The sequence below is a fragment of the Malaclemys terrapin genome, chromosome 13 (genome assembly GCF_027887155.1).
Source record: "Malaclemys terrapin pileata isolate rMalTer1 chromosome 13, rMalTer1.hap1, whole genome shotgun sequence".
NCBI lineage: Eukaryota > Metazoa > Chordata > Testudines > Emydidae > Malaclemys > Malaclemys terrapin.
The window spans coordinates 42,181,262-42,205,326 of NC_071517.1; the positions used below are offsets into that span (position 1 = coordinate 42,181,262).

Below are 24,065 nucleotides of genomic sequence, written 5' to 3' on the forward strand. Positions count from 1 at the left end.
CCTGCGGGCCTTCTAGCGTCTCCTCAAACTCTCCCCCCAACCCCTATTTAATTAATTCTGTGTCCCTGCCACCCCCACATCTGCCTGTCCCCCCGTCCAGCAATTCATTCTGCTTCCCCAGTCCCCACACCAGTTCCCCCCCTTCCCGTCTACATGGCAATACCGGTTTGTGAATATGTCATGTGTTCTTTTAGGGCAGTACTACCTGAACTTAGGAATTTACCCAGATGTAATGACCAGAGCTTCGAGCCCCAAGCCGCTCAGGGGGGCTCCCTATCCACTTTTTATTATAAGAACGTGCCTGTTTTAATATTGTGGGGGGAATATTCCTGTTTAGGGGCCCCAATGGGCTAGCACTGGCATTGATAACAAGAAAGCATCTTTCTCTCCTGCTGTTGCATATAATGTACAATCCCCATTTTTCTCTGCCACCCCCTCCCCCTGACCTGACATGTTCTTCTGCAGCTACTTTCAGAAAGCAGGCGTTGATGTCAAGTTCTTTAATAATATCTATGTAACTCATCAACCCTACAAACTACTATTTGTATATTTACATCTAACTCACCAATATGTACACACTCATCAACCCTACCAAGTACTATACGTTCTATGTGCGAGTGTGACTCGCGATGCATTGAGCAGGTCAGTGGTTCTCACACTATTTACCATCCTTTTTTCCCCTCAAAGATAAACTAGGGACTGGTCTACAGTGAAAAGTTACATTGGCATAGGTGGGTCGGTCGGGGTGGGAAAGGAACCCACGTCCTTGACTGACATTTCTATGCTGACAAAACCTCCAGTAATGGATCGATGCACCTTTGTTGATGGAAAAGGGCTTTTGGGGGCATAGCCAACTTTGGGCTGGTCGTGGTGGTTTGCAGAGAGAACAAAACCCCTTTTGTCAGCGTAGGCTGCATCTACACTAGGGGGCTGTGCTGTCAGTAGAGTTGGCTTAGGCCATGTCTGTACTAAAAAGTTAGATCAAAATGCAATTATGTTGATTCGGGCTATGAAAAACCCACACCCCTGAGTGATGGAGTTAAGAAGAACAGGGCCGGCTCCAGGCACCAGACGAGAAAGCACGTGCCTGGGGCGGCACATTGTAAGGGGCGGCTTTCCGGCCAATCTTGGGGTGACACATTCCGGACACCCTGCCGTTTTTTTTTTTTTGCTTCGGCAGTCTGGCCACCCTTTTTTTCTTTTTGCTCGGGGCAGCAAAAAAGCTAGAGCCGGTCCTGAGAAGGTCTAATCCCCAGCAGAGATCCATGGAAGAATTCTTCTGTGGACCTAGCTCCCACCTCTCGAGAAGGTGGATTAACTACAGTGAGAGGAGACCCCTTCCTATCGCTGGAGTGAGTGTCTACACTGGAAGCACTACAGCCGTGCCACTGCGGAGTTTTGTGAAGACACAGACTTTGCCTAAGAAGGAAGAGAGTCAAGACCGTAATGGAGGATGGATGGCAGGTCCCCTAACTTAGGAAGCAAGGAAATGGGAATTCCATCGGAACAGCCAGCGAGAGACATGCATGTGCCTGTCCATTAAAGGTTGACTTTGTAACCTGAAATTATCCCACAAACACTGGCAGGAGAGGAGAGGGCAGGTAAAAAGTCAAAAGACGGACTAAAAAACATATGATGTTTTATTAAAAACTCACGCTTTATAGGGCAGTCTCAAAATTGTTGATCTCTTGAGGTTGGCACTAGTGCAATTCTGCCCCACACCCCACTGTGACCCCTGCAACCCCCATATCGGCCTGTCCCTCAGGGCCCCTCTGCTCTTCCTGCAGCTTCAGTAGTTCTTCACCCACCCCTTTCCCACCCCTAGTGCTGGCAAGGAGAGAGATGAGCTTTCAGGGGGTGAGAGATAGGAGAGGCCAGGAGAATGGGGAGACAGGAGTCCTCCAAGGTCATGGAGACTAGGATGATGGTGGCTAAAGAAACCCATCTTTTAATTCCCGGTAGGCTATTCCCCAGTATCTCAGTGCCTGAGCTGGGATCCCAGAGTTTTCCTGACTATGGAGGATAGTGAGAAATAGGCTGCAGAGTCTAGAGGGGGAAAACCTGATGTCTCCATCTCCATCGCTGCTTCCTCTCTATGGTTTGACGATCCATTGTCCCCCATGGAGGCGCCGGGGTCATGGAGACGAGGACGTTTGAGGCTAGAGAGGCTGACTTCAGGGTCCCCAGGAGGGATATTTCCCCCCTGTGTCTTAGGGCCACAGTCTGAGCCGGGATCTCCCCACCTGGAGCCAGGGTAGGCTTCTCTCCCCAGTGAAAGAGGCGGGCGGGAAAGTGAAGATCGGGCCCTGGTTCTCAGCATCGAAAAATGTCACCTGCCCCCGTTCACAGTCCAGAGAAACCCGGATCCTGCTGGGGGCCTGGCTCAGGGGCAGGGGGGTCTCAGGGGAGGTGAGAGCCTGGTATTGATCTCCACACCGCTCCACAGCCCAGATCCCCCCCTCAGGGCTACGGCTGATCCATCCCTTCCTCCTCACAGACTCTCTGGCCACCCCCACGGCCCAGAATCGCCCACCCCCCACCTCCACCTCCCAGCAATGTCTCCCCGAGGTGAATCCCTCACAGCCCAGCACACAGGGCAAAATGTCAAATCGCTCCGGATTGTCGGGTAGATCCTCCTCTGTGAATCCCCATCTTGCACTTTTCCAGTCCTCTGACACGATGAGTTCAGGATGAGCCGTGTCTGGATCCAGAGTCACATTCACTGGGGAGAGAGAGAATTGGAGCATTAGGGGCAGAGCTCGGCCCTGGGGGAGGCTGGAACCATTTCTAACATTCCCCAGCAGCCTGGTGCTGGATGCGACAGTCCTGGATCCCTGGGAGGGATCTCAGGAGGAAGAAGTGGGGTGGGGCTTTGGGGGGAAGAGGTGGGGCAGGGGCCTCAGGGAAAAGAGGCGGGGCAGGGGAGGTTCCAGCACTCCTGCTGGAGTGTCCGGTTTTTAAGTATTACCAAGTTGGCAACCCTACCGGGGTTAGAGGAAAGTGTTTGGATGCAGGTTCGTGAGAGTGCTTCTGTTCCTTGGCGTGGGCATGGACTCGGTATTAAGGTTGGTGTCAGGATTGTTCATATGACTTGAGCTTAGGGTCACCTTAGTAGTTACAATTCTCTATTTTATTTGTGAATGGGACGTGTGTCAGGAACACTGTTAGTTTGGTTTGTAACTTCAGCTCCGGGTTCATGAAAGTGTCTTGATGGAATTTCTGTCTTCACTTGAAGACCATCTCCACCGGCAATCTCACCCTGTCTGTGCAATCCTAGGGATTCCCTTCTTCTTTTCTCCAGTTCAGACGGCAGAGTGTCTGGAGGGGGAAGGGACAGAAGAGATGAGATAGCACGCTTTCATGTTTGAAACAACACCCTTGTAATGATCTTGGAGTTCATTAAACAACACACCAGTGCATGACAAAAGAATAGAACTTTTATTAAAACAACCTAGAGAGCTTCTGGGGTGAACTGCTGTCAGGAGCAAAGGACTCTCCCTAAAAGTGGGGGGGGGGGCACCAGTGCCCAAACTGTGACCTTGCCCCCCTTCTCCCCCCCTTGTGCCACTTCCTCTCCCCTCCCCAATCTGTAACCCGATCTATAAATTATATATATAGACTGCGTAGACTGTCGGTCCTTCATCAGTTAAGACTGAGCCGATCACAACACGTCTTCCAGTCTTCTCTTAATATATATATTAATTACTTAAGAATCCCCAGTTATCACTTTGAGGGTTAGCAGGTTCTTGTCCCAAGACCAGGCCCAATATTATTCAAATTATTATATAGTTGGAAACCCCAATGTGCATAGTTGCAACACTCACACTATAGGAACTCCTCTATTATTACAAATATAGTTTATTAATACATTTAGCACAGTCACAAACACCCCAACTCAGTAAGGGAGATAGAGATACTACAGAATGTACATCTACACACCCACATACTCACACCATCCCTTGCAGAATAACCTGACATGTTACCCATCATCTTCCTCATCACCATCACCTTCTTCATCATCACCCATGGCCATCATTCTGACACCTCCCAAGAACTACATCTTCTTCTCCTACTGCCCCTAGGCTGGGATACCATTTTTACCATATGTTACTCTGCTGCTGCTATATTTAATGCATATTTAGTAGGGAATTTCCCCCTTTTCCTTATTTGTATTTCCTCCTCTTACTAATGTTGGAGTGTCTTTTTTCTATAGGTTCATATATCATAGAATCATAGAAGATTAGGGTTGGAAGAAACCTCAGGAGGTCATCTAGTCCAACCCCCTGCTCAAAGCAGGACCAACACCAACTAAATCATCCCAGCCAGGGCTTTGTCAAGCCAGGCCTTAAAAACCTCTAAGGATGGAGATTCAACCACCTTCCTAGGTAACCCATTCCAGTGCTTCACCACCCTCCTAGTGAAATAGTGTTTCCTTATATCCAACCTATACCTCTCCTACTGCAATTTGAGACATTGCTCCTTGTTCTGTCATCTGCCACCACTGAGAAAAGCCTAGCTCCATCCTCTTTGGAACCCCTCTTCAGGTAGTTGAAGGCTGATGTCAAATCCCCCTTCACTCTTCTCTTCTGCTAAATAAGCCCAGTTCCCTCAGCCTCTCCTTGTAAGTCTTGTGCCCCAGCCCCCTAATAATTTTTGTTGTCCTCCGCTGGACTCTCTCCAATTTGTCCACCTCCTTTCTGTAGTGGGGGGCTCAAAACTGGACACAATACTTCAGATGTGGCCTCACCAGTGCCGAATAGAGGGGAATAATCACTTCCCTCAGTCTGCTTGCCATGCTCCTACTAATGCAGCCCAAGTCCACCGCTTTCCCCATATCCAGAAAGCCAGTTATCCCATCATAGAAGGCAATCAGGTTGGTCAGGCTTGACTTGCCCTTGGTGAATCCATGTTGACTGTTCCTGATCACCTTCTTCTCCTCCAAGTGCTTCAAAATGGATTCCTTGAGGATCTGCTCCATGATTTTTCCAGGTACTGAGGTGAGGCTGACTGGTCTGTAGTTCCCCGTATTCTCCTTCTTCCCTTTTTTAAAGATGGGCACTATATTTGCCTTTTTCCAATCTTCCGTGACCTCCCCTGATTGCCACGAGTTTTCAAAGATAATGGCCAATGGCTCTACAATCACATCAGACAACTCCCTCAGCACCCTCGGGTGCATTAGATCTGGTCCCATGGACTTGTGCATGTCCAGCTTTTCTAAAAAGTCCTAACCTTGTTCTTTCACCACTGAGGGCTGCTCACCTCCTGGGAGCTGACCTTGTCTGTGAAGACCGAGGAAAAAAAGCATTGAGAACTTCAGCTTTTTCCACATCATCTGTCACTAGGTTGCCTCCCCCATTCAGTAAGGGTCCCACATTTACCCTGACCTTCTTCTTGTTGCTAACATACCAGTAGAAACCCTTCTTGTTACCCTTCACATCCCTTGCTAGCTGCAACTCCAATTGTGCTTTGACCTTCCTGAATACACCCCTGCATGCTCAATCAATATTTTTATACTCCTCCCTAGTCATCTGTCCAAGTTTCCACTTCTTGTAAGCTTCCTTTTTGTGTTTAAACTCACCGAAGATTTCTCTGTTAAGCCAAGCTGGTTGCCTGCCATATTTGCTATTCTTTCTGCACATCGAGATGGTTTGTTCTTGCGCCCTCAATAAGGCTTCTTTAAAATACAGTCAGCTCTCCTGGACTCCCTTCCCCCTCATATTAGCCTCCCAAGGGATCTTGCCCATCAGTTCTCAGAGGGAGTCCAAGTCTGCTTTTCTGAAGTTCAGGGTCCGTATTCTGCTGCTCTCCTTTCTTCCTTTTGTCAGGATCCTGAACCTGACCATCTCATGATCACTGCTGCCCAGGTTGCCACCCACTTCTACTTCCCCAACCAATTCTTTTCTGTTTGTGAGCAGCAGGTCAAGAGGAGCACGGCCCCTAGTTGGTTCCTCCAGCACTTGCACCAGGAAGTTGTCCCCAGCACTCTCCAAAAATTTCCTGGATTGTCTGTGCACTGCTGTATTGCTCTCCCAGCAAATGTCAGGGTGATTGAAGTCCCCAAAGAAAACCAGGGCCTGTGATCTGGAAACTTCTGTTAGTTGTCCGAAGAAAGCCTCGTCTACCTCATCCTGCTGGTCTGATGGTCTATAGCAGACGCCCACCAAGACATCACCCTTATTGCTCTCGCCTCTAAACTTAACCCAAAGACTCTCAACAGGCTTTTCTCCAGTTTCATTCTGGAGCTCTGAGCAATCATACCACCCTCTTACATACAGTGCAACTCCTCCACCTTTCCTCCCCTGCCTGTCCTTCCTGAACTCATCCATGACAGTACTCTAGTCATGTGAGTTACACTGCCAATTCCAATCACATCATAGTTCCTTGACTGTGCCAGGACTTCCAATTCTTCCTGCTTGCGTTCATGTCCAGGCACCAAGATATCTAGCCGATTGGCCTACTTTCTCAGTATGAATCAGGAGGCCTCTCCTGTTGCACCCTCCTCCTTGTGTTTCCTCCCGGTATCCCACTTCCCCACTTACCTCTAGGCTTAGGTCACAGTTCCCCAGCGAACCTAGTTTAAAGCCCTCCTCACTAGGTTAGCCAGCCTGCTTGCGAAGATGCTCTTCTCTCTCGTCGTTAGGTGGACCTCATCTCTTCCTAGCAATCCTTCTTCCCGGAACAACATCCCATGGTCGAAGAATCCAAAGCCCTCTCTCCGACACCACCTGCATAACCAAGCATTTACCTCCACAATTCGATGGTCCCTACCTGGGCCTTTTCCTTCAACAGGGAGAATGGACAAGAACACGACTTTTGCCTCAAACTCCTTTATCCTTCTTCCCAGAGCCACGTAGTCTGCAGTGACCCCCTCAAGGTCATTCTTGGCAGTATCCTGGGAGAAGTAGGAAGGGGTGGCGGTCTGAGGGCTTGATCAGTTTTGGCAGACACTCCGCCACACCCTGAATTCAAGCTCCAGGCAAGCAGCACTCTTCTCGAGTCTCTGGGTCTGGACGGCAGATGGATGACTCCATCCCCCTGAGAAGGGAGTCCCCGACCACCACCACCCATCTCCTCCTCTTGGGAGTGGTGGTTGTGGAACCCCCATCCCTAGGACAATGCACCCCATGCATTCTCAACTTATTATCACGTCTGTCAGTTTGTTGCCATGGCCCGTTAGCGGTTAGGTGTCTGCAAATGTAGCTCATGTACCTGTTACACGTCAGTTCATTGCCAGGAGGCTTCTGTGGTTAAACCATGTACCTGTGGTCAAAACTTCCCCTTAAACACTCTATTTTCAGTTCCCCAATATTTGGGGTTTTCCGTTGGCCGTTTATCTGTGCAAAGTTCATAGGCCTCAAGCCTCCTGCTAACTTGCTGAAGCTAACGTCTGACAGGATACAGGCCTGTAGGTTCCGTGCATTACTGCTAAATATAAGGCAAAGCAAAATATAATGAAAGCAAGCTCGCCCACTGGGCTACACACCGACCCTACTTCCCGAGCTCCCGCCCTCGCGCTGCCATTCTCCCTGAGGCCCCGCCTCTTCTCCACAAGACCCCGCCTCCACTCACTCCTCTCCACCCCCATTGCTCGCCCTTACGGCCGGTGAAAAGCTATAGGGCCCTGGCTCCCGGCTCCCCGTGTTCCAGCGCCCCGATTGCTGTATGCAGCTACACTGAGTTCTCCACCCCAGCTTCCATGGCACATCTCTAAATTCCTGTATTCATAATCCTGTCCCCTATGAGGGAGTGTCGCTAAATTATAATCTTCCACAAACATCTCTCTACAACCCCCACTCTGACTTGACGTAACTTTGGTTTAATAGTGAGAGAGAAACAGACAGAGATGGACAGACACACACTCAGGTCTTTAATTAAAGCTAATCCCAAACCTTCTCTTTCCTCCTGGCCCCTCAGATCAACAGAATCCACTTCCATTAACCCTCACCACATGCCAGGGAATATTAGCTGTAAGAAAGCCTGACGGCTTCCTCATCCTCTCCCTCCCACCCCCAGACCCCAGCTGGTGTGTCACATTCACCCGCTGCATTTCGTCCTAACTTAGACCCAGATCCAGCAAAGACTTTAGCATGAAAGTGACTTGCCACACTTTGACATTAATGGGAGCTTAAGAATTTGCAGGATCAGGGTCCTTTGTTGTAAACTTTAGGTGTGTTTACTCAGTGTCTCTACTGAGCTTGGCACAAACGGGGTCTTCGCCCTGGATAGACTGAAATGCAAACAATTGTATCCTTTTACAAATGCAGAAACTGAGGCAGGAAGAGGTTCAGTTCAATGGGCCAGATTCACCCCTGCACTGGCAAAGAGATAGAGGGGAGGCAGATTGGGTCTTCCCTATTCAGTGGCTAATGCAAAGCTTGGCACAGGGAAGTCCTGCAATCCAGACAGATTTGCATCCTTGTGTCAGCGACCTCTATGGGGCTTTGCCGGCCAGCAGAGTATAAGAGAAACAACTTCATCCTGGCGACACCTCTTTATCCCGGTCCACCCCCTCCCTGCTCCAGTGTGCCCTCACCAACTCCACTCCATGCCCAGGCACACTCCTTGTGCCAGCAGCTGCTGTGGAGCAGGAACAAGTGGCTTCTGTACTAGAGGGATTCCCTCGGGATGGGACAGGGGTTTGCATCTTTCCTACAGCCCCTTTGGCCCAAACTAGCTGGTACACGGGGCCAGAGCACAAGGATGGGCCGGGTCCCAATTTCAATAGTGGCCTTTAATTTAGGGTCTACATTTTGGATGCTGAACTTTAGGCACCTGGGGCCTGGTTCACAGAGGGGTTGGGCACCTGCAGGTCCCACGGACTCCACCTGCAGCTGTGGACGATAGAAGTTCTGCAGTACACGCCCTGCAGTTCTGCAGCTGGACGAGATACTCCGAGGTTCCAAAAATTTGGCCATTTTGCTAAACCTGGACCTAAATAATTTCCTAAAGGTGACCGAATAACTCAACCCTTGCTGGATTTGTTCAGGTTGTCTGCTTCACTTTTCTTATTGAACGGATTCATAATTTCATAGAATATCAGGGTTGGAAGGGACCTCAGCAGGTCAACCCCCTGCTCAAAGCAGGTCCAATCCCCAACTAAATCATCCCAGCCAGGGCTTTGTCAAGCCAGGCCTTAAAAACCTCTAAGGAAGGAGATTCCACCACCTCCCTAGGTAACCCATTCCAGTGCTTCACCACCCTCCTAGTGAAAAAGTTTTTCCTAATATCCAGCCTGGACCTCCCCGACTGCAACTTGAGACCATTACTCCTTGTTCTGTCATCTGCCACCACTGAGAACAGTCTGGATCCATCTTCTTTGGAACTCCCCTTTCAGGTAATTGAAGGCTGCTATCAAATCCCCCCTCATTCTTCTCTTCTGCAGACTAAATAAGCCCAGTTTCCTCAGCTGCTCTTCATAAATCATGTGCCCCAGCCCCCTAATCATTTTCATTGTCCTCCGCTGGACTCTCTCCAATTTGTCCACATCCTTTTTGTATTGGGGGTCCAAAATTGGATTCCATACTCCAGATGTGGCTTCATGAATAAAAGGGAATAATCAGTTCCGTGGATCTGCTGGCAACACTCCTACTAATGCAGCCCAATCTTCTCCCACAGTCTCTAGACTCATCCCAATTTCCGCTCCTCGATCCCATCTTGGTACCTTTGAACTTCTTCAGAGTCTCCGTTAGATCACTATTATTCTGAGACAACTCTCCGAGTCTCTTTTCCAGCTCCGAAGACATCTCCACGGGCTGCTGGACCTTCCCCTTCTCACACCTGGAGAGAAAATGTCACATTCTGGTATTTCGTTTAGTGACACATCATCATTTGTCGTCAGTGAAAGTTGCTGCTCTAATGGGCCTGAAATTATAATTCTTTGGCTTCTCCCAGCTTCAGAGCAGGTGCAGCACAGGCTGTGGCCGTACAACCTTCCCCCTGAAGATCCCATTAATATTCTTCAGCTCTGGCCTGGAGAGACCAGCTCTGGAGCAAAACAGGAACTGAGTCTCCACGGCCAATTCACTCCTTGGCCTCCCTGCTGGTCTTAGTGTTGTAGCTCTGTGTGCACTCGGAACTGGACTGATTCATTCCAAATTAAGCCCTGAATAGATGTAAGAGGTGCCGGGGCTCAAGCAATTTTTTTATTTTCATAAGTGACGCGGCGAGCCCAGAGGTGCCAGGGCGATGAACATGGGCGCCAGGTTTGTATAATTTTTGGTGGTGCCCAGAACGGGTCCATGCAGAGCCATCCCGTCCATAGGATGGACCGGGGCAACCATCCCGGGCCCAGCGCTTCAGGGGGACACGGGGTCCAGGACGGCCTGGGGGTTAGCGGGGAGTCTGGCGCTAGCAGCAGCGAGTGACGCGGCCCCAGCCCACCCCACTCTGTTCCGCCCCACTGGCTCCCGGAGTCGCTCGGGGGAGGGGGCGTAAGCCAGAAAGAGGCGGGGCAGGGGATTGGGGTAAGGGATGGAATGGGGAGGGGAAGGGGTGGAGCAGGGGTGGGAAGAGGTGGGGCAGGGGGTTGGGGAAAGCGGTGGAGTAGGGCGGGGAGGGGGCAGAGCAGGGGTGGGAAGAGGTGGGACGGGAGCTTGGGGGAAGGGGTGAAGTGGGGGCAGGTGCGGAGCAGGGGCGGGAAGAGGCGGGGCAGGGCGGGCTGTGTCCAGGTCCCCCGCTAACCCTCCAGGCCACCCTGGACCCCACATCCCCCTGAAGCACAGAGTCCCCCAAAGTGCGGGGCCTGGGTCGGGTGCCCCGATCCATCCTATGGATGGGACGGTTCTGAAAATATAAGCCCAAACATTGGTGGAGCCGGTCCCACGTTCCTGAATATTGGTGGAGCACGGGCACCATGGGGCTATATAACTTGCTGCCTGTGGCAATGAACTGCCAAGCCTAGAGGGCTCAGCCCTGGCAAACCGCGGCACAAATTAAGCCTTGATCTACTCCCCACTTCCCCAGTTCATTCCACACAGGTCTCCAAACAGTCCTCAAGCAGTAAAGACTCTTGATGATCGCTGCCCCGGGCGGGACTGTGTCCTGTGCCCTAGCGGTGAAAGGCCGATAGTCCATCCCCAGAACCCCGAGGCAGCCAGGCCCCCAGGGATGGGACATCTCTAGGAAATACTTTAGGTTCAGAAGCTTTCCCGCAGGATGGATAACTCCAGAGTGTCGGGGCAGAGGGTGAGAACCTCCGGATGTTAAATTCAACCGAGATTTGCAGCCGAATGTGACCCAGCCCCACGTGCTGTGCTGTGGTGCCCTGGGGAGGCGGGGTTTGAACATAGCGGCCAAGTCCTTTCCCGGCGCCGTAAAGCAGGAAGGAGCCACGTACCTGCTCAAGGTGCTTCTGATGTCCTAGAGGGAAGATAAAGAAAAGAGAGCTCAGTCCCATATGCCGAGGGCCCCTCCTGCTCTGGAGGGGGCTCGCTCCGAATTCAGCACAGTGCAAATGGGGATCTAGGACCCTTTTATTCATAAACATTTTTTCCCAAGTGCATAGGCACCGACTCTGTGGGTGCTCTGGGGCTGGAGCACCCACGGGGGAAAAATGGTGGGTGCTCAGCACCCACCAGTGGAGCTCCTCCCCCTCCCCCCAGGCACCTCCCGCCCCCGGGCGGCCCTGCCGATCAACTCCTCCCCTTCCCCCCCTGGCACCTCCCGTCCCCAGGCGGCCCTGCCAATCAACTCCTCCCACTCCCTCCCCGGCACCTCCCGTCACCGGGCGGCCCTGCCAATCAACTCCTCATCCTCCCCCCAGTGCCTCAGCTGTTCAGAAGACACGGGGGGGGGGCAAGAGGGCAAAGCACGTTCAGGGGAGGGGGTGGAATGGGGCAGAAAGAGGTGGGGCGGGGCCTTGGGGGAAGGGGTGGGGGCGGGGCCTGGGGCAGAGCAGGGGTCGAGTGCCCCTGGGGAAATGAAGAAACTGGCGCCTATGCCCAAGTGGGTTTTTGCTGTTATTTGTGGAAAACGAAAGCCACAGAGATGGTATTGTGAGTGGAAATGTGCAGGAGCGTTCTCACGGGAAGGGCCCTTTCTCTCTCTCATGCCCATATTGAAAAACTCTCTAACTCTTTGTGCTCCTCTCACGGTCATGAACGAGTGTGGAGAGTTTGTGACCAGACCAGAGAACCCTGCTGTGTATAAAGCGCAGGTCATTCCCTCCAGGAAGAGAAACAATATCTCCTCCTCCCACCCTCATCCCACCCAAAGCCCCAATAACTTTGTTCCCCCACCCTCATCTTCCCCCACCTCCCTAGTCCTGCACGTCTTAGGCGCCAACTCCGTGGGTGCTCCGGGGCTCAAGCACCCACAGAAAAAAAAATAGTGGGTGGTCAGCACCCACCGGCCACAGCTGTTCGGCGGTGCTGCCGATCAGCTGTTTGGCGGCTGGGGGAGGGCAGAAAGCAGCGAGCGGGGGGTCTCGGGGGAGGGGTTGGAGCAGGAAGAGGCAGAGCGAGGGCGGGGCCTCGGGGCAGAGCAGGGAGCACCCCCTGGGAAAAATAAAAGTCAGCGCCTATGTCTCACATTCCCGCAGAGACAGCCCAGAGCTCTCAAATATTCCAGCCTGCTGCCCTGCAGAATCCAGAGACCAAGGAGGGGCAGAAATTGCCAAGTGTGACCCGTGTGGATAGATGGATCAAGGGGAAGAAACTACGAAAGGGAAAGTTGTGGCTGAATATCAGGGCGAACTTCCTGACTCGGAGAAGTATCTGGCTAGAGAATCATCTCCCAAGGGGAAACGGTGGAAGCCGCAACCCCTGGGAATTTTGAACCTTGGCTGCACAAAACCAAAGAAAGTGAGTTGGTGGGAGCAACCCTGCTCTGGCCCCAGGGCCATGGAGTGTCTGAGCGAAGGGGGCATTTCCATCTCGAACATCTAGGAGTCTGTAACTCTCCAAAGGACAATCCTAATTCCCATTCCAGCAATGCACCGACTGTGTGCTCCTGGACTCTGTTGCTGGGACACCTGTGCAGGGATCTGGGGGGGGTCTCTAACTCAGTCTCACCTGCAGGAATTTGCTGGCCGGCTGCTGGCACGTCTCCTCCATCTCATCAATCAGCTCGCTGAGACGGGGTATCTCCTTAGACACGCTGGTGGCGTTTTCTTCCTGGCTCTTCCTAATCGCCTTGTCCAACTTTTCCAACTGGGCCAGCAGGAGTCGCTCTTGGTCCTCCAGAAACTGGCGCAGTTGCTTGAATACAGATACAATCTTCTGCCTCTCGTCTTCCATTTTCTCCTGTAAGGGACACGCAGGGAAAAGGCAGGTTGGGAATACGTGGAGAGTCACAGGCCGTTTCACAATAGATCCCTAGCTGGAGGGTCAGGGATTCTCACCAGAGTTGCACATGCTGCCTGCCTGCGATGGTCCAAGTGACCTGAGAAGAAGCGTCACCTTGACTATTAGCCCCGTGATGTATGTTCAAATTATCCCTAGAAAGGATCTGTCTTCATAAATAAACATTCTCCTGCCTTCACCATTTGCCGGCCTCATCTCCAGTAAACCAGAACAGAGTTTACTTGACACAGAGCACTAACTAATCATCGCGGAAAGGGGAAAGTTACCCACTGTCGCTTTCCCATCAATCAGAGCGAGGAGAACATTGATAATGCCCCCAGGAATATCTGCTAGCGATTAACAAAGGCACCTACCAGCAGTTCCAGGAGTCTCTTTTCCTCGCTCAGTTTAACGGCCGGGATCTCATCTCTCTCTTTCATCAAGCTCTGCAAATGGAGCCGAATTTGATCCTAACAAAAGAAAAGTGACTTTTGATTTTTCTCTTTTCCCAGGGTTATTTCCCCGCCGGATCTGTGTTTTCCAGGACATCACATCGGTAACAAAGCTCACCTCAGGAATACCTGGCTCAAGCCACTTCAAATGTGGCCCACTAACCCTAACCTGGAATCCCAGGAGGGAGGGGAATTTTCAAGACAATCGGAATAAGAGCGAGGATTGGCTTTCAAACAATAAACCAGTTTCAACCTTAACTGTAGCGGTGCTACCAACCCACCATAATTCACATGTCCCCGGCCAGCAGAGCTGCCGTCTCTTTCTCTTCAGTCTGAACCTCCTTTTTGGCTGCATCTGGGCTGCAGCAGGCTCATCTGCTCCGTCTCTGGCCTGACCGGAACCGTGCAGCCATCATTGTTAATGCCCTTCAAGGGAGAGAGCGCCTCCTCTGGACACCTCAGCACAATGCTAGAGCAGCGTCAGTGCCAGCCCAGAGGGAGTAGCTCTGTAAGGTAGGACTATTGATGGAGCCGGCTTCTGGGAGAGGAAATCCAGGAAACTGGGAGAACCTGTTGCTCTGAAGGAGGCTCAGAGAAACTTCAGCTCCCCTGGGGGAAAACATAGGCGCTGAGTCGCTGACTCTGTGGGTGCTCTGGGGCTGGGGCACCCACGGGGGAAAAGAAATGTGGGTACTCAGCACCCACCAGCAGGCCCCGCAGATCAGCGCCTCCCACCTGCTGGTGGCCCCACCGATCAGCTCCTCCCCCTCCCTCCCAATGCCTCCGGCCCGCTGCAATCAGCTGTTCAGTGGTGTGCAGGAGGCGCTGGGGGGGAGGGGGTGGAGCAGAGGAAGGAAGAGGCAGGGGGATGGGGTGGGAAGAGGCAGAGCGGGGGTGGGGCCTGGGACGGAGCAGAGGTCGAGCTCCCCCCCGGCATCTGAGTAAGTTGGCGCCTACGGGGGGAAAGATCAATTTAGTCTGAGAAGAAAAGGATTGAATTAACCGACGTCAGAGTGTTTCCTACCTTGTATTTCTGAGCAGCCTCTTCCATGAGCAGCACTCTGTGAGATCTGTGCTGCGGGGATCTCCAACAAGCCACACACACGGCTTCCCCGTCCTCCTCGCAGAACAGGTCGAGGTTCTCCTGGTGTGTCTCACACAGATTCTCTTTGCTAGGATTTAATTCCAGTTGTCTAATTTTCCCTACTATGTTCCCCAGCTGCCAGTTGTGCCGGAGGTTCCCTTTCCGGATCCGGTGTCTGCAGACGGGACACTCCAGGGGGCCATATTCTTCCCATTTGTCACAGTAGTTACTGATGCAGCCCTGGCAGAAGTTGTGCCCACAATCCATGGTCACGGGGTCCGTTAGATACTCCAGGCAGATGGGACACTTGGTTTCCTCTTGGATTCCCTGTACAGGAGCCGCTGAGGCCATGGCCGCTGGGATCGCCAATGTTTTTTCTGGCCTCTTCCTTTAAGCCACACGTGGATGGGAGAAAAAGTTCAGTGAGAGGCATATGGGGGAAAAGTGGGGGCATGACAGGGAGAAGTTGAGATAAAGTTGGTTGGGATTGAAGAAGAGAACGGGCAATGCCTGTTTCACACTCACTCTGGAGAATTGGGTGTCTCTCCATAATGGGGGCTGTAAGTCTCTCTCTGCCACGAGCCTTTCTTTCTTCCTTCTGCACCAATGTGTGTCCACACCGGCCCTCTCCACTTGCTAAACCCAGACCGATCTGAGCCCCTCTCCTTTTAGTGCACAGAAGCGGCTCCCTCAATGGAACTGACCCAGTGAATAACCCAGTGCACCTCTTGCTACAGCCTGTCCCAGCTGTATTAGAAGGAGAGAGCCTGAAACATGGGGCCTGGTTCAAGGCCTGAGGCCTGAACTAAAGTGAGCAAAAATCAGGCCCTGCTGATATAAAGCAAAGTTATCAAGAGAACATAAGGATGGCCATACTGGGTCAGACCAATGGTCCATCTAGCACAGTACCCTGTCTTTGGAAGACAGGATCCTGGGCTAGATGGACCTTTGGTCTGACCCAGTATGGCCGTTCTTATGTTCTTCCAACAGTGGCCAATGCCAGGGGCCCCAGCAGGAATGAACAGAACAGGGAATCATCAAGTGATCCATCCCTGGTCGCCCATTCCCAGCTTCTGGCAAACAGAGGTTAGGGACACCATCCCTGCCCAACCTGGCTAATAGCCCTCGATGGGCCTATCCTCCATGAACTTATCTAGTTCTTTTTTGAACCCTGTCATAGTCTTGGCCTTCACAACATCCTCTGGCAAGGAGTTCCACAGGTTCACTGTGCATCGTGTGGAAAAAAAATACTTCCTTTTGTTTGTTTTAAACCTGCTGCCTATTCATGTCATTGGGTGACCCCTAGTTCGTGTGTTAGGAGACGGCGTAAATAACACTTCCTTATTCACTTTCTCCACACCAGTCATGATTTTATAGAGCTCAATTGTATCCCCCCCTTAGCCGTCTCTTCCCCAAGCTGAAAAGTCCCAGTCTTATTAATCTCTCAGGCTATGAGCCAAAGTCAGGTACATGAAGTTGGCAAAAACCACAGGCACTCCCAAGAAATACTAGGCGCAGGGTATTCATGTAGGCACATTCAAAAAGATGCAGGTACCCCCTGACATAAAGGAGTGGCATAAACACAATGGTAGGAAATGGAACAGGAACACACCAAGCCCAAGTGAAACAAGGACGGGAGGACAGGACAGGATGAGGGATGAAAATGTTTTGTTCGAACCAGCAGGTACAAGGTGTAGGGTGGTAACTAACCTCGTCGGGGGCAATACGTAGCTTGTTTGTATCCGTGTATAAAAGAGGGGCTGCAGAGGGGGTGTCTTTGTCCAGCTGGGGGGGATGGCAAGTGCCCCCGCTCACTCAGCTGAGTCCATTGTCAGGGGCATACAGGTCTTAGTGTCTCCGTAGAATTTTCTGGGCACTAGGACCATCTTTCGTTAACAACAAACCTGGCCAAGCGCCTTCACTACTGAACTGACTCTGTGGTCTTCTTAGACAGGTCAGTCGAGGTCTGGTGTACCGGCTACCTGGCCAGAGCTGGTGCAGCACACAGAGAGAACACACACGCCGCCAACAACTGACACCACCAGCTGCCTGGACACCGAGGGCTGAATTCACCCCGTGTCTGAGCTGAACTTCCTGACCAATTTGTGCCTGTTCTGCGCTGGGGCTGCCGTGTGTTTAGCCTAAATGCTGCATTTCACTCCTATCTGCACGAAAAGCCAGGGGGGCTTGGGGGAGAAAGTCCTTGTGATGATTCCCTCATGGAGATTCCCCCAAGCTGCCCAATGAGGAGGGGGTTTTATCCCCACTTAAAAGGCCACGGAGCCCACCCCTAAACCTGGTGAATCTCCTGTGATCTGCAGAAGCTTTGGCCCTTCTCCACGGGGACCAGTGTCTCTGCACCCAGCTCGGCCTTCCAGCTCAACCTCAACTGGCTCCCAGGCAGCCCCGCTCAATGGGATCTGCATCGCCAGGTGTGTCCCGTCCCACCCAGGCTGCAGCAGCTCCGAGTATGGAGAAAAATGTCTTCTAGAGGTGCCAACTTTTGTGTTGCAATTTATGTAAGGAGCTAATTTGAATATTACAAATAATTCTCACGTAACCAGAAATTTCAGCGTGTGGTCAATACATCCTTCCCCAAGCAGCAGCTGGGGGTAGGACATGGGTCTGCCCAAAACTAGGCAGGTGAGGCCGGGGAAGGTGGGTTGGTGGGTGCTTGAAGATGCCTGTGGGGGTAGCAGAGCGGGTGGGGGAGTGGGAAGTGGTGGAGTTGCTGGGTGGGTGACTGGTGGGGCTAGGAGGTGATGGGACTGTTGGGGGGCAGGGAGTTGCCTGGGGGTACTTAGTACCAGATTTAATGGAAGACGAAGGGGCTACTATCAGGCAAACAGTACTGGGACTTCTCAGGTCGCTTGGAGACGTAGGGCTGCCTGTGAACCCTCTGGCTTCAAACAGAGCCCCAGTCTCGCTGCTTGTGCGCATTTTACGCTCCTTGGTGCATCCGTTTGGACTGACTCCTTCACCCTGAATCACTTCACCCAGTGTACTTCCTGAAATGGGTCCTGGGTGCCCGTCACTAGCTGGGCTCAATCCCAAGGCCCTGCCCTGGCTCCGCCCCTTCCCCCAAGGCCCCACCCCCACCCTGCCCCTTCCCTCAAGGCCCACCCCACCTCTTTCCCCGAGGCCCCACCCTCGCTCTGCCTCTTACCCCCAAGGCCCCACCCCCGCTCAGTCCTTTCCACCCCCTCCCCCCATCGCTTGCCCTTAAGGCAGGTTAAAAGTCGGAGAGCTATGCCCTCCCACTTTAAAAAGTGATAGGGCCATGGCTCCTTGGCCCCCCATTTTTCGGTGCCCCTGACTGTGATCCAGCAAACCTCCTAACCATGTAGGCTGCTTGTGACACTGGCAGACCAGGTGCCAGCTCATGCCGTGGTCCCCATGTCTCAGTGGAACGCTGACGCACACATAGCTCGACTCACCTGCGTGTTAGCTTTGTTAAAACAGGTATTAGAACTCTAAGAATGTGTTCAGTGTTTAGACATTATTTGAATGCCCACAAGTTGCTGCCTGTATTAATCTCACCTTTAAACCACAAGTTGAGGACGTCAGTAGCTCAGACATAGGTCAGGGGTTTGTTACAGGAGTGGATGAGTGAGATTCTGCGGCCTGCGTTGTGCAGGAGGTCAGACTAGAAGATCATAATGGTCCTTTCTGACCTTAAAGTCTATGAGTCTATACCAGCTGTATCCCATATTGCAAACTAATATTTGAGCACTGGCATTGTAAGCCTTTGTAACTATGTAAAGCACCAGCTCCGACAGGAGGGAGACATTACGTAGGCCAAGTCTACATGTACAGCTGGACCTGGTGAAGACACTCTATGCTGACAGGAGAGAGCTGTCCCGTCAGCATAAAAAAACCCACCTCCGCGAGTGACAGAAGCTATGTCGGCGGGAGACGCTCTTCCACTGACATAGCGCTGTGCTCACAAGCACTTGTCGGTGTAACTTAGGTCCCTCAGGCAGGGCCGGCTCCAGGGTTTTGGCCGCCCCAAGCAGCCAAAACCAAACTAAAACAAAACAAAAAAGCTGCGATCGCGATCTGCGGCGGCAATTCGGCAGGAGGTCTTTCGCTCCCAGGCGGAGTGAGGGACCGTCCGCCGAATTGCCGCCGAATATTTGGACGTGCCGCCCCTCTCCGGAGCAGCCGCCCCAAGCACCTGCTTGACAAGCTGGTGCCTGGAGCCGGCCCTGCCCTCAGGGCGGTGGAATATTCACACCCTTGAGCGACATAAATTTTGCCAACATAAGCTATAGTGTAGACATAGCCCTAATGTGAAGTTCCGATGTGCAGCCTTACGTCCTGCCCAACAGGGAAAGCCCATCGACATCAGACGGACTACTGTGGAACGTTAAGGAGGACAAAGGCGTTTTTGATTAGCTCACACGCTCCCCCCCCCCCCGCCCCGCATGGAGATGAGTCATGTAAGTGGATTCCTCCCAGCAGCTGAGTTTGCAGCTCAGTTCACATGGCAGGAGGGGGATAAAACCCTAAACAGAAGGAACTGAGGTCTGGTCTACACTAGGAACTTACATCCCTCGAGAGAGGTAGCATCACCAACCTAGCCCCTGGATTCTTCCATCAACCCAGCTACCACCTCTTGGCGAGGTGGATCACCTACACAGATAGGAGAACCCCTCTTGTTGGCACAGGCAGTGTCTACACTGAAGCACTGCAGGTGCCCCACTGTAGCGTTTTAAGTATAGACATACCCTGAGTATCTCTATGCTCCTTGGACTCTGGAGGGCAAGGCTTGCTAGGCATAAGCAAGACGTCTCCAGTGCTTAACCTGGATTAGCTCTGAGAGACATATAGAGCTTGTTTGTTATAGAAGCTTCTCTTATCTTTTGAAATTTAAGATTGTAATTCATTTGTGTATGTAAGATAACCTGCTTTAACCTTGTAAATAACTCTCATTTCCTTGTCCTGTTATTCAATCTGTACATAGTTTATTACAGGCGTGGCTACAAGCGTTGTCTTTGGTGTGAGATCTAAGGTGCAAGTGACCTGGGGTAAGTGACTGGTCCTTTGGGACTGGGAATAACCTGAATAATCCTGTGATTCTCGGGGTAAAAGACCATCTAGCACAAAGGCAGGCTCACCTGGGTGGCGAGACAGATCAGAGTACCCACGAGGCCTGTCTGCGACTCCATAATTAGGCTGGTATATCACCTGAGGAATTGACACTTGATTATTGGCTGGTGAAATCGATGTACAGAACTCACAACCAGGGTTGGGTTTGTGCCCTGGTTCCTAACAGCCTGCCCCGAGGTTGGTACTCACGCTTTTGAGTCACCGCAGACAGCTTGACACTGCTAACCTCACTTGGTGAGTACGTTTTCACGGTAGGAGTTCTGTAGGTGCTTCTGTTTCTCCCTTGGAATATACATGGCTGCTTCCCTCTAGGCCTGCAGATGCTTATCTCCACCTAAGCCCCAGAGCAAAACAGGAACTGGGGGAAGATAGGCAGAGGAACCCCATCACGCATTTTGGGCCGCCCCAGTAAGTGTCCTCAGAGGCCACCTAGCGCTATACAAAATGGCCAGCACGGATGAGGACTCCTTTTATAAACTTTCAGGAAACTTTCCAGCCTGATGAGGAGAAGGGATTGGAACAGGGGTCCTAGGTGAGTGCCCGAAATCCTGGACTAGAGCAGCATTCTCACTTTTGCCCAACCCATATTCATTTTTCAATTAAAATGGAACAGGGGCCACAAAGTTAGTTCTAAATTGTGGATCCGGGCCTTAGAAACAATGGCTGTTAAGCAGGACGCAAGGCTTTCCCTTCACTAGAGCAGAGCTCCCACCCTCCAAGGTAGAATGAAAGACAATATAAATGTCCGGCCTGCCACAAAATACAACAAACGTAGAGCTCACTGAATAGAGAAAAATAATGCTCTATGCAAATGTTGATTTATCACAATTAACTTGTCCTTACTAGAGTCATATTTTAAAAACGACATACACGGATGTTTCAAGGGGGATTTTGTCAAATCTGAGAATAGACCTGCGGGAATAAATTTACAGAAAGTATTTTTTTTAAGCTTTTATAGATCTCATTAATATTTTGCATGACGCTAGTGCAGTCCACCTGTGGAAAGTAACTTACCAACGTGGGTGAATGAAACCGCACAACAATGCTCAGTGTCGGTGAAGCATTATTGCCTTTGTTTTACAGAAAAGATTTCTTATATCTGCTTCTTTGCATACTGCTCCCCAATAGAAGAACATAAGAACGGCCATACTGGGTCAGACCAAAGGTCCATCTAGCCCAGTATCCTGTCTACCGACAGTGGCCAATGCCAGATGCCCCAGAGGGGATGAACAGAACAGGGAATCATCAAGTGATCCATCCCCTGTTGCTCATTCCCAGCTTCTGACAAACAGAGGTTAGGGACACCATCCCTGCCCAACCTGGCTAATAGCCATTGGTGGACCTATCTTCCATGAACTTATCTAGTTCTTTTTTGAACCCTGTTATGGTCTTGGCCTTCACAACATCCTCTGGCAAGAAGTTCCACAGGTTGACTGTGCGTTGTGTGAAGAAATACTTCCTTTTATTTGTTTTAAACCTGATGCCTATTAATTTCACTTGGTGACCCTAGGTCTTGTGTTATGAGAAGTAGTAAACAACACTTCCTTATCTACTTTCTCTACACCAGTCATGATTTTACAGACCTCAATCATATCTCCCCTTAGCCGTCTCTTTTCCAAGCTGAAAAGTCCCAGTCTTATTAATCTCTCCTCATACAGAAGCCATTCCATACCCCTAATCATTTTTGTTGCCCTTTTCTGAACCTTTTCCAATATACCAGATCTACCCAAAATACCGGTCTGCCAGTTTTTCTGTGGGTATACAATGCTCTTTTAAAAATACGCGCCAACCAAAAAAAAATGAGACCATCACATCAGAATTTCAACAAGTGCCCAATTTCAAACACTACCCACAAAACGGCACCTAAAATGTGAAGGGCGTTAAAATATGCAGGTGAAGTTTCTCACTGAAAGGACCTGTACTTAGAAAGAAAAGAGGAACTTTCACCTTCATTTACTACATTTCAGAACTCAACCCTAGCGATGGAGCCAGGACCAACAGTTCCAGAAAAATAAAGGAGATTTTTAAGAATAAATTGGACAAACACCCATCAGGGATGGTCTGATAATGCTTGGTCCTGCCTTGAGCGCAGGGGACTGGACTAGATGATCTCTCGAGGGCCCTTCCAGTCCTATGACTCTAAGGTTAAAAGTCCATAATGAACTCTAATGAATCCTCGCAATTTCCCAGAGAGGGGCACGAATATTAATCATCTGCTAGCAAGAGTGATACAAAGATGCCCAGTGAGCGTGAATCTCAAGTAAATGGGCAAACTTTGGGGAGGTGAAATTAATTTTCATTGTGTGGCCAGGGCCTAGGACCCCAGAGCAGCCCCCCTGTGGCAACTTCTTCCGCAGACACTGGACTACGGTTAATGGCTGAAGCTCTCACGCAATGCTTGGTGCTACTGGAGACCCCTACCACCGTGCTAGGGGGTGGGGAGCAGAGTTTCCACAGCAGAGCCTCTTCCCCTCCCTGATGCCCCACATCTGGGCCCTCAGCTTTGTGGAGTACTTAGTACAGGTTCTCCACGTGATGCCCGGATTCTCATCCAGAGTACAAACAAGAGATCCCAGCTCCCTGGCAACAGCGCTCGGGCCTGACACGCACACACAGGAAAGACTCACAAACTGAAAGACGGATCGAAGGATTAAAAAAAGAAAGAAAAAAAAAAATCTTTCTCCTACCTCACGTCTGGGAGAAATGTCTTAGCAGTTCCTGGATCTTTGGGGCATTCCCAGCTTAAAGAGACAATGAATCAAGGGGATTTGTGTTTAATGCTCCGTTTAAATCCAGTGCTTTTTGATGGGTAGTTGGAAATCCCCTCTATTGCAGTGAGAGGGGCCAAATGCTACAGTGGGAAGGGGAGGAAATATTCAGGAATCACATGCTCGTGTCAGGAAAAGGAAAACTCCTTTTATGGTGCGGGGGTAGGGTGACCAGATGTCCCGATTTTATAGGGACAGTCCCGATTTTTGGGTCTTTTTCTTACATAGGCTCCTATTACCCCCCACCCCCATCCCAATTTTTCACACTTGCTGTCTGGTCACCCTACGCGGGGGTACAGGGACTCACTGTAACCCTTCAGGGGATTGATTTCAAATCATCAGCCCTCACCCAGATCAGGTTTGAGCGGAGTCCGAAATGGGTTTTTACTGATTCTTTGACAAACTGTCTCAGGCAAGAGAAGGGAAAAATCAAGGACAGCAGAAAGGCTAGTTGGAACAGGCCTCGTGGCTAAGTTTTGGGATGACTTTACCCTGGATTACTTTGCAGTCCAGTGTTTCCTTGTGGAGCAGGGTTCACCCTCACCACAGCCCCTTGGGAGTTTCTCGCCTCCTTAACTCTGGATTTCTGCAGTGTAGAGTTACTTACCAGCGCAATATTGATCAGTATGACAAACTCTTCCTGCTTTCCCCAGCTGGCAACTTTGCTCTGTTACTGAGCCTGCTGGAGTGATCTGAACATGCTCAGTGAGATCTCTGCTCCCAGCTATAAAGGGAGAGGCCCAGAGGCAGGCTGGGTCATGTCAGAGTGAAGTGGTAGGCCAGGGAAGGAGAGGGACAAAATCGAGGAGAGGGGTTAAGAGCTGCAAGAAAGTGATCACCAATGGAACTTTTTTTTCTCCCCTCCCCGGTCAGATCATCTCAGCACTCCCTGCCCAGGGCCGTGGTTCAGTACTGCCAACTTTCAAGAGTTCAAAAATCCTGAGATTGGCCGCAAAATCACACCATTTAAAAAAATAAATTATATTGTGTTTTTTAGGCCAGTCTCTTGATGTTTGAACTCCCCCGGCCCATCCCCAGGGTGTGTGCATGCGACAATTAGCGTGGCCCACTCTCCCACCTGTACTGGATAAGGTGATTTTTGGACCCTGCTGCAGAAACTCTCACCCCCATGTCTGCCCTGCCCAGCAATTAATCCCGTCCCCCAGTTCCCCACCAGTTCTGTCCCCACTCAGCCCCCCTCAATTCAGCCTCCTTCATTTCAGTTCCTCAGCCCCATCATCATCATCATCCCATCAGTTCAGCCCCCCCACTCCATTGCCCCCCCAGCACCCTCAGTTCACCCCCCAGCACCGCCCCATCTGTTCAGACCCCTCCACCCCATCAGCCCCCACTCTCCTCACTTCAGCCC

The 24,065-nt window shown here is 51.2% G+C and overlaps 1 protein-coding gene across 3 annotated transcripts; it reads right to left on the reverse strand.

The window, feature by feature from the left end:
- Positions 1–1,704: 1,704 nt before the first annotated feature.
- LOC128847642 (tripartite motif-containing protein 10-like) lies at positions 1,705–23,361 on the reverse strand. 3 transcript variants are annotated; one of them, XM_054047218.1, is made up of 9 exons: positions 23,304–23,361; positions 22,616–22,669; positions 14,757–15,204; positions 13,655–13,750; positions 13,011–13,241; positions 11,336–11,358; positions 9,662–9,777; positions 3,259–3,318; positions 1,705–2,722 (listed from the first exon to the last, which is right to left on the reverse strand). In XM_054047218.1, the coding sequence occupies exons 3-9, from the start codon at positions 15,165–15,167 to the stop codon at positions 2,211–2,213; spliced, it is 1,449 nt and encodes a 482-aa protein (XP_053903193.1). In that variant the 5' UTR covers positions 15,168–15,204; positions 22,616–22,669; positions 23,304–23,361; the 3' UTR covers positions 1,705–2,210. The 3 variants fall into 3 exon arrangements, with proteins under 3 accessions (XP_053903193.1, XP_053903192.1, XP_053903194.1); XM_054047217.1 differs by having other exon boundaries at positions 22,616–22,779; positions 23,304–23,358; XM_054047219.1 differs by lacking the exons at positions 22,616–22,669; positions 23,304–23,361 and having other exon boundaries at positions 14,757–15,299.
- Positions 23,362–24,065: the final 704 nt, after the last annotated feature.

Coding starts and splice junctions, on each gene's coding strand:
- LOC128847642 (XM_054047218.1), bottom strand. CDS start 15,167: ATGGCCTCAGCGGCTCCTGTACAGGGAATCCAAGAGGAAACCAAGTGT. Junction 13,751..14,756: donor AGGCTGCTCAGAAATACAAG/GTAGGAAACACT, acceptor TTCTTTTGTTAG/GATCAAATTCGGCTCCATTT. Junction 9,778..11,335: donor ATCAGAAGCACCTTGAGCAG/GTACGTGGCTCC, acceptor TTTTCTCTCCAG/GTGTGAGAAGGGGAAGGTCC.